General features: G+C 49.5%; 1 protein-coding gene across 2 annotated transcripts; it reads right to left on the reverse strand.

The window, feature by feature from the left end:
• Positions 1 to 1,304: 1,304 nt before the first annotated feature.
• LOC144610690 (volume-regulated anion channel subunit LRRC8D-like) lies at positions 1,305 to 10,391 on the reverse strand. 2 transcript variants are annotated; one of them, XM_078429577.1, is made up of 3 exons: positions 10,247 to 10,391; positions 6,312 to 6,421; positions 1,305 to 4,243 (listed from the first exon to the last, which is right to left on the reverse strand). In XM_078429577.1, the coding sequence occupies exon 3, from the start codon at positions 4,239 to 4,241 to the stop codon at positions 1,740 to 1,742; it is 2,502 nt and encodes an 833-aa protein (XP_078285703.1). In that variant the 5' UTR covers positions 4,242 to 4,243; positions 6,312 to 6,421; positions 10,247 to 10,391; the 3' UTR covers positions 1,305 to 1,739. The 2 variants fall into 2 exon arrangements, with proteins under 2 accessions (XP_078285703.1, XP_078285704.1); XM_078429578.1 differs by having other exon boundaries at positions 6,312 to 6,436; positions 10,247 to 10,389.
• Positions 10,392 to 12,298: the final 1,907 nt, after the last annotated feature.

Genomic DNA, 12,298 nt, shown 5'->3' on the forward strand with positions numbered 1-12,298 from the left:
GATCAGGGGGTATGGAGAGAAGGCAGGTACGGGATACTGAGTTGGATGATCAGCCATGATCATATTGAATGGCGGTGCAGGTTCGAAGGGCCAAATGGCCTACTCCTGCACCTATTTTCTATGTTTCAGGTCGAGACCCTTCTTCTCGATCCGAAACATCACCCATTCCTTCTCTCCAGAGATGCTGCCTGTCCCGCTGAGTTATTCCAGCTTTCTGTGTCTATCTTCGGTTTAAACCAGCATCTGCAGTTCCTTCCTGCGCATCTTCGTGTGTTCATCGAAAAATTATTCTGAAACAATGAAACTGAGGGTGCAATACAAGAAAAGCGTTCCACTCTGGATGAATCAGAAATCATGTGTGTTCTGCAGCAACGAAGCAGCTCCCCTGACCCTGAAGGGAGACATTAAACAAACTACTGCAAGTTGAAACAAGACAGGTTCAATCTGTGCATTATTGTTCTTTAGAGTGGTTCTGTTACCCTTCAAACATTTATTTGTTACAAATACCTTCCAGTTCTGATAAGAGGATTACGCCAATACACCACAGCTTGCTCATTCTTACCCTACAAGTAAGGTCTTGTCAGCAGTTTCTGGTTTACAATATTAAATACTTTTCTGAAGGTTTAGGTTACAGGTCACAAAATGGTGAGAGTGCAAAAGGGAGTACGGGAGTGAAAGAACAGTGCAAGTGTCAGAGTGCAGACCAGGGAAAGCAAGAGAGACCGTGCAGAACAGAGGATGTGGAAAACGTGAGAGCAAAACAGAGAGAAGGTGCACATAATGGAGAAGCAGACAGCGTGGTTCAGAAAAAGAAAAACCCCAGATTTTGGAAATCTGAAATTAAAACAAAATGCTGGAAATATTAAGTCAAGGATGATCTGCAGGGATTGAAATGATTAAGAATTTGGAAAGATGACCTCTTGGGAGCCATCAACCTAGAACAGTAATTCTGTGTTTCCCTCTCCACAAATACCACTGACATTAAGACACAGCTGTGCTTGTACACATGTGTGTGTGTGTGTGACTATAAGTACATGTGTGCACATTTCTAGCATTTTCCATTTTTATTTCCGGATCTATAGTCCTTTGCTTTTTGAAACGTTTTAATCAATTGCAGTCATCCTGTGAGGACAGACTATTCCCCATGTTATAGATTTCTTCCTTATACATTGTGCCTTTTCCCCTTCTATCTATTCCCACTTTGAACTGGGGTAATTGGATTTTCCCTTCTGGTGAATAAATCAGAACCCCTCTTCCCACCCTGCAACCCCCCCTCTTCCTCCTTCCCCACCCCACCCCCCAAGACATGTGCTTCTGGAGGTCAAACACACACAGACGATGGCATACATCGCCCCAGACCTCACAGTTAGTACTGCCTGCTGCACATAAACCAGTGGCATTTACAAAGTTTTACCTTTGAAATAACAGAATTAATAATAACCCAGAAAATGCCAAAAGGACATGTCAGATCAGAGAGCAACTGGGGAGAGAGAAACAATGTCAATGAGCCTGCAGAGTTCCAGTCTATTTCCAGCGTTTTATTTCAGATTTCCAGCATCTGTAATATATTTTGGTCCCTGGAAGTTGCAGCGTTCCTTTTCCAAACCAGTGGAGCTTTTTCACTCTGGGACACTATTTCTAGTGAATTTTAAACAAGTTACAAAATCTTGCAAGATTCGCAGCACTTGGTCATTGATTCAAGGATAGAAATTCCCCCACGACAACGACAGGGAGACAAATTAAACAACAGATATAAAGTCTTGTTCAGCGAGGTTATCTTTGACATCCGGGGGGAGACGATCAAACAAGATATCCTCAACAATGAGATTGGTCTTCTTCAGTAACAAGCAGTGGCCAATCTCAGCAGGAAGTCTCTCCAAGTGGTTACCTTTCAGCTCCAGGTGAGTGAGTTGTGTCAACTGTCCAATCTCAGGGGGAATGCAAGTGATACAGTTTTGCCCCAGATGTAAAGTCTTCAGTTTTAGGCACAGGAAGAGTTGAATAGACAAGATCTCAACTTTGTTTTTGGTGATGGAGAAATGCTGCAGGTTCTGGAGTAACTGAATGTCTGGCGGGACAATTGTGAGCAGATTGTGGCTTAAGTCCAAGTGCCTCAGCTTTCGAAGGGTGAACAAAGCACTGGGCAAGGACTCCAGTTTGTTGTTGTTTAAGAAAAGCTGCTCAAGGTTTTTGATAAGACCGATGGTCGTTGGGATGGAAAGAATGGAGTTGTGCCAAAGTTTGAGGCATGACAGCCTCTTGAGGTGCTGGAAGCTGACAATCTCCTCAATGGTTTGAATGTTGTTGGACTTCAGGTCTATTTTCTGCAGGTTGGCAAGGCTGAATATTGCGTGTGGGATTCTCTCAAGCTCGCAGTTCTGCAGCTCCAGCTCGGAGAGAGTAGCTAACTTCTTCAGATTATTGAGCACCAGCAGCTTTGTGCCGTCGTTCTGAATGACCAACCTGGACAAGTGCGTGGCAAGTTCCATGACGTTGGAGGGGATTTTCGAGAGATTGCTCTTCAGGATAAGTATTTTCAGGTGCCTGAGCTCCTTCAGGGACTCCAGTCCAATGGCCTTGTTGGTTTCCGAATTCAGATTGCCAGAAAGATGCAGCTCCACCAGGTTTTTGAGTGAGTACACCCACAGAGGGATCTCGCCGATATCCGTGAACTTGACGTGCAAGATGCGAAGGTGATCTCTGAGGAAGTTGAAGGCAATCTGATCGACCTTCGCAGGGCAATGGTAAAGATAGAGCTCCCGCAGAGCTGCCATCTGGGACATTTTAGCCGGCAGCTTGACATCGGGAACCAGCTCCAACTTTAGCACCTCCAAGTCGCTCATATCAAAGACGGCCTTTGGGATTCCCGACAACATGAAGAGCTGCAGTTCCAGCTTCCCTTGGCTGTTTTTGGACACATGCTGCCTCAGCTTCTCGTAGGTCCACTCGTGGTTGAGGTTCATCTCCAGCAGTTTGTTCTCGCAACCTTCGGACAGGAAAATGGCAAACCTCTTGGAGTAGAGCTGGTCATATTGGTCCACCATGTGCAACAAAAAGGCAAAGTCGTTCTTCACGTCGGGGATGTCACTGAAGTTGCTCTCCTCGCGAACCTTCTCAAAGGAGTATTCTTTCAGAGAGCCCCGGAAGAGCCAGAACAGCGTGTAGAGGCACACCGATCCGTAGAGCGCAATGAGGACAATGTAGGCGATGAGGAGCTTCTGCAGCATGTGGGCCATACTATGAGTGCAGAAGAAGACAGCGTAGCCAGTCACGTTCTTTATCTTGGGCTTGCAGATGTGTTCGAATGTGATGGAGTCGACAAAGGTAAACGTGTAGCTCAGGATGATCATGAATTTTAAAGCCTTGACAATGGTCTGGCCAACGTAGAACTTGTAGATCAGGTCTCCGTCCTCAGTGTGGGCCCGGAACCTGCGCACCTTCTCGAAGAGAGCCTTGGCCTGCTCGCCATCCTGCTTATCCAGGATGTTCATCGAAGGCGATCCGGCGACGGGAGGCTCAAAGGTCACTTCGGGGCAGGAGGTGAGTGAGGAGCAGGTGTCGGAGTTCTCACTCGGCTCCAGGGTCACCGACTTGAACATCTTGGTCCGGTGCTGGCTGTTCTCAGAGTCTTCGTTGGCGGTCTCAGAAACCGCTTTGGTGGTCCAAGGCGACTCAAAGCACTTGCCCAGAATGGAGACAAAATGCTCCACCTTGGAGGAGGTTTTCGGGAACTTGAACCAGAAATTGCCACTGATCATCAGGATAATGGAGTGGACAAGGGCCACATAAGGAAAGTACTTGGAATACCACGGCAAGGCCTTCTGGTAACAAACCTGACTGATGTAAACATACTGCTGGTAATCCAAGTTTGTTTTATGGCCTCCTACTCTTCGTTCCTTGGTTGGAGGTAATGGTTTCACTTGGTTGTCACCCACAGGCTCTCCAGCCCTTCCTGGGGAACTGCTTTGATCCACACTCGCCCTCTCTGTGGAAGATTCCTGCTTGTCAGGCAGTGATGCTGTTCTAGGTAAGTTGCACCTCGTCAGGGTGTTCAGACTGTCCACGTTGTTGCACGGTAAACACGCAACTTTGTCGTTGGAAATGAGCAAGGTGGCCGACAAGAGGGACACCATCAGCATCACCACCACAAAGTAGTCCATCAGAACATCCCACCAGGGCTTGAGTAGTCGATGAGTGGAGTGACTCTCTGAGAGAGTGGCAAGCTCTGTCAGAGTGATCATGTCTGCAAAACAAAAGGGGCAACATTAAGCAGGAACAATTCACCAGGGACAATTTACAATTTTACCTAAACCAATGAACCTACAAACTTGCACGTCTTTGGAGTGTGGGGGGAAACTGGAGCACGCGGAGAAAACCCGCACGGTCACAGGGAGCATGTACAAACTCCGTACAGACAGCGCCCGTAGGCAGGATCAAACCCGGGTCTCTGGCGCTATAAAGCAGCAACTCTACCGCTGCGCCACCGTGCCGCCTTTTGGGCTTGTTTACATCTTCATTGGTGAATATACTGGGTTACATTGGTGGCATTCACGGTAGAGTGGTGGCATTCAAGTAGTTTAGTAGAGATACAGCCTGAAAACAGGCCCTTCAGCCCACCGAATCCACACTGACCAACGACCAGCCACCACTACCCACAGTGGCACAGCGGTGGTGTTGCTGCCTTACAACGCCAGAGACCAGGTTCGAACCTGACTACAGATGCTGTCTAAGCGGAGTTTGTACGTTTTCTCCAGTTTCCTCCCACACTCCAAAGACGTGTGGGTTTGTAGGTTAATTGACCTCTGCAAATTGTCCCTAGTGCGTAGGATAGAACTAGTGTTTGGGTGATCGTTGGTCAGTGTGGATTCAGTGGGCCGAAGGGCCTGTTTTCACATGGACACAGATGCAAGTCTCAGACAAGAGATTCAGGAATTATTTTAGTTTTAGAGATACAGCGCGGAAACAAGCCCTTCGGCCCACCGGGTCCGCGCCGACCAGCGATCCCCGCACATTAACACCATCCTACACCCACGAGGGGCAATTTTTACATTTACCAAGCCAATTAACCTACAAACCTGCACGTCTTTGGAGTGTGGGAGGAAAGCGAAGATCTCGGAGAAACCCCACGTAGGTCACGGGGAGAACGTACAAACTCCGGACAGACAGCAACCCTAGTCGGGATGGAACCCGGGTCTCCGGCGCTGCATTCGCTGTAAGGCAGCAACTCTACTGCTGCACCACCGTGGCCGGTTGGTGTCATGAAGATTAACTTTTTCATGCAGTGAGGGATAATGTATCTGGCTCAGAGGAGGGGTGGGGGAATAGATAAGAACTGAACGTACAGGGTGGGGAATTTACAGCAACCAATTAACCCACACGTCCGCACATCTTTGGAACATAGGAGGAAACCAAAGCACCCAGATCAAACGCATACAGTCACATACAAACGCTACACAGACAGCACCAGAGGTCAGGATTGAACCTGGGTCACTGGAACCAAACTGTAAGACAGCTGGTGCTCGAGTCCCCTGGAAGGGCGCCTGGCAGGGCAGTGGGGAGGGATTCACTGGCGGAAGTACCTAGTGAGGGGACAAATGCCTCAGCCTCAGGGGCGGCACTGTGGCGCAGCAGTTCAGCTGCTGCCTTATAGCGCCAGAGACCAGGGTTCGATCCTGACTACGGGTGCTGTCGGTATGGAGTTTGTACGGAGTGATCCGCATGAGTTTTCTCCGGGTGCTCCGGTTTCCTCCCACACTCCAAAGATGTACAGGTTTGTAGGTTAACTGGCTTGGTAATTTTTTAGATTTAGAGATACAGCGCGGAAATAGGCCCTTCGGCCCACCGAGTCCACACCGCCCAGCGATCCCCGCACATTAACACTATCCTACACACACTAGGGACAATTTTTACATTTACCCAGTCAATTAACCTACATACCTGTACGTCTTTGGAGTGTGGGAGGAAACCGAAGATCTCGGAGGAAACCCACGCAGGTCACGGGGAGAACATGCAAACTCCGTACAGACGGCACCCGTGGTCAGGATCGAACCTGCATTCGCTGTAAGGCAGCAACTCTACCGCTGCGCCACCGTGCCGATGCAAATTGCAAATTGTCCCCAGTCTGTGTAGGATAGGGTTTTAACCTGCAGGGATCGTCAACCGGCGTGGACTCTGAGCCGAAGTGCCTATTTCCACGCTGTATCTCTAAACTAAACTCAACTAATCAGATTCCTTGATTTTGGTTTTATTCCAAATCAATCAATTATTCCCAAAGAAAGTATGATAAAGCGAACAAAAAGTTAAATACTCACATAAAAATTGGAGTGGGCTTTGTGCAGCAGTCCCAAACTGATGGAGGTTTGCCGGTTAAAGCTCCAGTCCAGCGGTAACCCTAGTTACAATCACGTGTCCACAAACATAACTGTGGGAACAAGAGCTACTATTAATGTAACAAACTCATCTTTAATGCTTTCAAGGTCAAACCGATCAAATTTGCACTAGATGGAGCAGAGAGCCCAACAAGGATTTATAATGGGCAGCGATAGACTTCAGCCCAGCATGTCTGTGCAAACCATGATGCCAATTTAAACAGTGCATTTGTCTGCATGATCCTTTGATGTCACGTTCTCACATCTTACACTTCCTTATCTCTTATCTCCCCCTCCCCTGACTCAGTCTGAAGCAGGGTCTCGACCCGAAACGTCTTCCAATCCTTCTCTCCAGAGATGCTGCCTGTCCCGCTGAGTTACTCCATTGTCCCGCTGAGTTACTCCAGCATTTTGCATCTATCTTCGGTGTAATCTGCAGTTCCTTCCTACACACACTGTGCTCAAGGTTGCTGGAGTCGTGAGGAATGCTATCAAAGTACACAGCGTGCTCTCGATCAGCTCACAGTGCCTGTTCCGAACATAATCCCAACATTAACTAATCTCCTCTGCCTGCACAGGTTCCAAATCCCTCAATTCCCTGCATATCTATGTCCCCATCTAAAAGTCTCTGAAATGTCACTATCATATCTGCTTTCATCACCATTCCTGATGGCAAGTTCCAAGCACCCACCATTCCGTAAAAAAAAAAAATGCCTTCCACATCTCCTTTAAACTTTCCCCCTCGCACCTTTAAGCTCACCTCTCACCTTCACAGCAGGCAGTGAAGAAAGCTAATGGCATGTTGGCCTTCATAACAAGAGGATTTGAGTGCAGGAGTAAAGAGATCCTTCTGCAGTTGTACAGGGCCCTGGTGAGACCACATCTGAAGTATTGTGTGCAGTTTTGGTCTCCTAATTTGAGGAAGGACGACCTTGCTATTGAGGCAGTGCAGCACAGGTTCACGAGGTTAATCCCTGGGATGGAGAGACTGTCATATGAAGAAAGATTGGAAAGAGTGGCCTTTTATTCACTGGAGTTTAGAAGGATGAGAGGGGATCTTATAGAGACATATAAAATTATAAAAGGACTAGACAAGATAGACGCAGGAAAAATGTTCCCAATGTTAGGGAGGTCCAGAACCAGCGGCCACAGTCTAAGAATAAAGGGAAGGCCATTTAAAACTGAGGTGAGAAGAAACTTTTTCACCCAGAGAGTTGTGAATTTGTGGAATTCTCTGCCACAGAAGGCAGTGGAGGCCAATTCACTGGATGAATTTAAAAGGGAGTTAGATGGAGCTCTAGGGGCTAGTGGAATCAAGGGATATGGGGAGAAGGCAGGCTGATTGTGGATGATCAGCCATGATCACAATGAATGGCGGTGCTGGCTCAAAGGGCCAAATGGTCTCCTCCTGCACCTATTTTCTATGTTTCTGAACTGTGCCCGCTCATTGTTGACATTTGCCACCCTGGGAAAGGAGGTTTTGACTGTCTTCTCTATCTCATGATTTTATATAATTCTATAATGTCTTCCCCCAACCTCTGGTGTTCCAAAGAAAAGGGTAGGTTGGATGCCTGTGATCGATGGTGTTCCACAGGGATCTGTGTTAAGACTCTTGCTGCATGTAGTTTACTTAGATTGATGTAGACGTGAATGCAGGTGGCACGATCAGTAAGTTTGCAGATGACACAAACATCTGTGAAGTTGTTGACTATGTGGAAGGCAGTCTTTCTGCAGTTGTACAGGGCCCTGGTGAGACCGCACCTGGAGTACTGTGTGCAGTTTTGGTCTCCAAATTTGAGGAAGGATATTCTTGCTATTGAGGGCGTGCAGCGTAGGTTCACGAGGTTAATTCTTGGAATGGCGGGACTGTCGTATGTTGAAAGACTGGAGCGACTAGGCTTGTGCACACCCTGGTTTAACTGCACATTTCCCCTTGGTTGGCCTGTTTGCTGCCAGGCAGCTGCATTTCTGACTTGCTACAACTGCACATTACTTAAGTGGAACATTGCAACCAGTTTTGGTCATAATGAAGCATGGATCTACTCCAAGGCTGTGCAGAGAAGATTCACATGAAGCGATTCCTAGAATAGAGTGGTTAGCCCGAGGGAAATATGAGCAATAGTGTAATAAAAATAAACTACAGATGCTAGTTTGTAATAAAGACAGACATAAAATGCAGGAGTATAAGAAAATAACTGCAGATGCTGGTACAAATTGAAGGTATTTATTCACAAAATGCTGGAGTAACTCAGCAGGTCAGGCAGCATCTCAGGAGAGAAGGAATGGGTGACGTTTTGGGTCGAGACCCTTCTTCAGTCTGAAGAAGGGTCTCGACCCAAAACGTCACCCATTCCTTCTCTCCGAGATGCTGCCTGACCTGCTGAGTTACTCCAGCATTTTGTGAATAAAATGCAGGAGTAACTTAGTGGGTCAGGCAGCATCTCTGGAGAACATGGTAGGTGATGTTTCGGGTCAGGACCCTTCTTCAGACTGATTGTAAGGGGGGGGGGGGGGTGACTGGTAACAAGAAAAGATGAGCAATTGGGTCATTGCGTTTAGAAGAACAAAATATTTTTTTATTGAAACATACAGGAATCTGAGTGGCCATATCAAAGGTAGATGTTGAGAGGATGTTTTCCTTGTGAGAGAATCTAAAACAAGTAGACTCAAAATAATGGATGGGGTTGCAAGTCCTTGGGATTCTCTCACACAGAGATTGCAGGGATCGAAACAAATAATATATTTATGGCTGAGAGGGATAACTGTTGAGCAGGGAGGGAGTTGTGTGATTTTGGGAGCAAGCAAGGAAGTGGAGCTGTGTTACCAATCACTCTACGGTATCTCACATTATTCACCAGTGGAAGTGTATTGCGTTGGTCACATCTGCATTTTAAGCACCACTGTCAATGACTGACTCCAACCCCGACTTAGAATTTATAAGCAAGTGGAGAGGAAAGTCGTTCTACTTTCAGAACGTGATACATGTCTGAAGGGTCGAGACCCGAAACGTCTCCCGTTCCTTCTCTCCAGAGGTGCTGCCAGTCCCGCTGAGTTACTCCAGCATCTTGTGTCTGTCTGCGTTGGGTGTAAACCAGCATCTGCGGTTCCTTCCTACACATGAGAGGGGATCTTATCGAAACATATAAGATTATTAAGGGGTTGGACACGTTAGAGGCAGGAAACATGTTCCCAATGTTGGGGGAGTCCAGAACCAGGGGCCACACAGTTTAAGAATAAGGGGTAGGCCATTTAGAACTGAGACGAGGAAAAACTTTTTCAGTCAGAGAGTGGTGAATCTGTGGAATTCTCTGCCTCAGAAGGCAGTGGAGGCCAATTCCCTGAATGCATTCAAGAGAGAGCTAGATAGAGCTCTTAAGGATAGCGGAGTCAGGGGGTATGGGGAGAAGGCAGGAACGGGGTACTGATTGAGAATGATCAGCCATGATCACATTGAATGGTGGTGCTGGTGTGAAGGGCTGAATGGCCTCCTCCTGCACCTATTGTCTATTGTCCCCTGCCTGCAACTGGTCGCCACTCCAGCACTCCAGTGGGTGAGTGCGGGCGGCGGCACAAACAAAGCAGGCATCGTGTAGGGAGGAACTGCAGATGCTGGTTCACACCAACATGCTGGAGGTCGCTCAGCGGGACAGGCGGCGTCCCTGGAGAGGAGGAATGGGCGACGTTCCGTTTCGGGTCCAGACCCTTCTTCAGTGAGAGGGCAGGGGCTGCACATCTGCTCACCAACCGGGCAATGCTTGCACCCCCTGCCTGGCCAAGCAAGCCCAGTCCCGGCTCCTCAACGGCCACGCTGCCTGCACCTTCCCTCAGCTCTGCAGATCAGGCCAGGCCTCCATTGCAAACCACCTCCCCCTCTCTACCTGGCGGCGTCTTGTCCACGGGCTGGCGCTGGCGCTCTAGGCCTCGGCTCTGACAGCGGCGTCTTTGATCGGCAGGCTCGCGCGTGCGCTCTGGAGGCAGGAGACGGGGCGGGGCCACGGAGCGGAGTCACGTGGGCCACCGGGCGGAGTGGGTGAGCGGCGAGGTCACGTGGGCCACGGGGCGGAGTGGGTGAGCGGCGAGGTCACGTGGGCCACGGAGTGGTGTCACGTGGGCCACGGGGCGGAGTGGGAGAGTGGCTAGGTCACGTGGGCCACGGGGCGGGGCCTCGGGTATGGGCGGGGTCACGGAGGAGAGTCACGTGGGCCATGGGGCGGAGTGGGTGAATGGCGAGGTCATGTGGGCCACTGGGCGGGTCCTCGGGCTGTGGGCGGGGCCACGGAGTACAGTCATGGGGGCCAGTGGCGAGGTTACGTGGGCCTCGGGGCGGGGCCTCTGGCGGTGGGAGGAGCTACAGGGGGCGGAGTGTGGTCACATGGGCAATGGGCGGGGACTCGGTTTGTGGGTGGGGCCATGGCTGCTGGGGGCGGGACTCCTCGTGAGGCCGGGGTCACATGGGGCTGAGCTCCTCATGTGGCCAGGGTCTCATGGGGCTGGGCTCCTCTTGTGGCCGGGGTCACATGGGGCTGTGCTCCAGTCTAGACCCGTGACCACCTCCTCCGTGTGTGGGAGGGGAGCTGCTTTACGTCCTCGTGGTCCACCCTGGGTAGTTCTACAGAACTGGCAAAATTTGCAGCAAAATGTCAACGACGGTACTCTGAAGCACCGATTGCCACTTTTGATTGTTGTAGTTGACATATGAAAGAAAGAAGACCACCTCTTAAGGATAGTGGAGGGGGGTTTGGGGAGAAGGCAGGAACGGGGTACTCATTGAGAATGATCAGCCATGATCATCTCCATCTCATCTGCTCCGTCATTTGAACACCTGGCTTTCAAACTCTCTGGCCACACAAAATTAGTCATGGCAGTTGTCTACCGCCCTCCCAAACCACACCCATCATTCCTTTCTGACTTCTCTGACTTTCTGACCCAGTTCTGTTCTCTCTCCCCCTCAATCCTCCTCCTCGGTGATTTCAACATCCACATGGACTCCACTGACTCCACAATAACCGCTGACTTCACTGAAATACTCAACTGCTTTAACCTCACTCAACACGTAAATTTTCCCACCCATAACCGTGGGCACATTCTGGACCTTGTCTGCTCCACTGGACTAAATCTACATCACCTCTCTGGCTCCGACCCCACCCTCTCTGATCACTTAGCCATCACCATGTCCGTCAACATTCCCACCCCAGCTCCAAAGCAAAAACGCAAAATAAACTTCCGCAAGCTGAACTCTGTTTCACCTACCTCGCTCTCATCCTCCCTCTCTGAAATAATGTCCGCCTCTCCCTTCGTTGACCTCCACAGCCCCTCTGACCTCACTGACTACTACAACCGCACTCTCTCCTCCTGCCTCGACCAGCTTGCACCTATAAAAACCAAAACAGTTTCCTTCACCCACTCTGCTCCCTGGTTTACCCCTGAACTCCGCGTGATGAAAACTCATGCCCGTCAACTTGAAAGACTCCGCAACAAAACAGGTCTCACAATTCACTCCCAAGCCTACAAAGACCACATACAGCACTATAAAGATGCCCTCTCCCATGCCCACTCCACCTACTACTCTCAAATAATTCACTCTGGCTCCGGAAACCCCAAAACACTCTTCTCTACAATAAACAAACTCCTCAGCCCCCTGGACACCATCTCCCAATCATTCACAGTTGACAAATGCACCACTTTCCTTTCATTCTTCCAAAGCAAAATAGACAACATCTACAGCACCTTAACCACCAACGCACCTGCTCCCCCTCAAACCACCTGCCCCCCCTTATCCTGTCAGCCCCTGCCTCAGTTCTCCCCAATCTCCACCACCGACCTCTCTGACCTCTTCACAGGAATAAAAACTGCCACCTGCTCTCTGGACCCCATCCCCTCCAGCTTTGTCAAGGCCTGCCTTCCTGCTCTCTCTCCACTTATCACTGCAA

The sequence above is a fragment of the Rhinoraja longicauda genome, chromosome 37 (genome assembly GCF_053455715.1).
Source record: "Rhinoraja longicauda isolate Sanriku21f chromosome 37, sRhiLon1.1, whole genome shotgun sequence".
Taxonomy (NCBI): domain Eukaryota; kingdom Metazoa; phylum Chordata; class Chondrichthyes; order Rajiformes; family Arhynchobatidae; genus Rhinoraja; species Rhinoraja longicauda.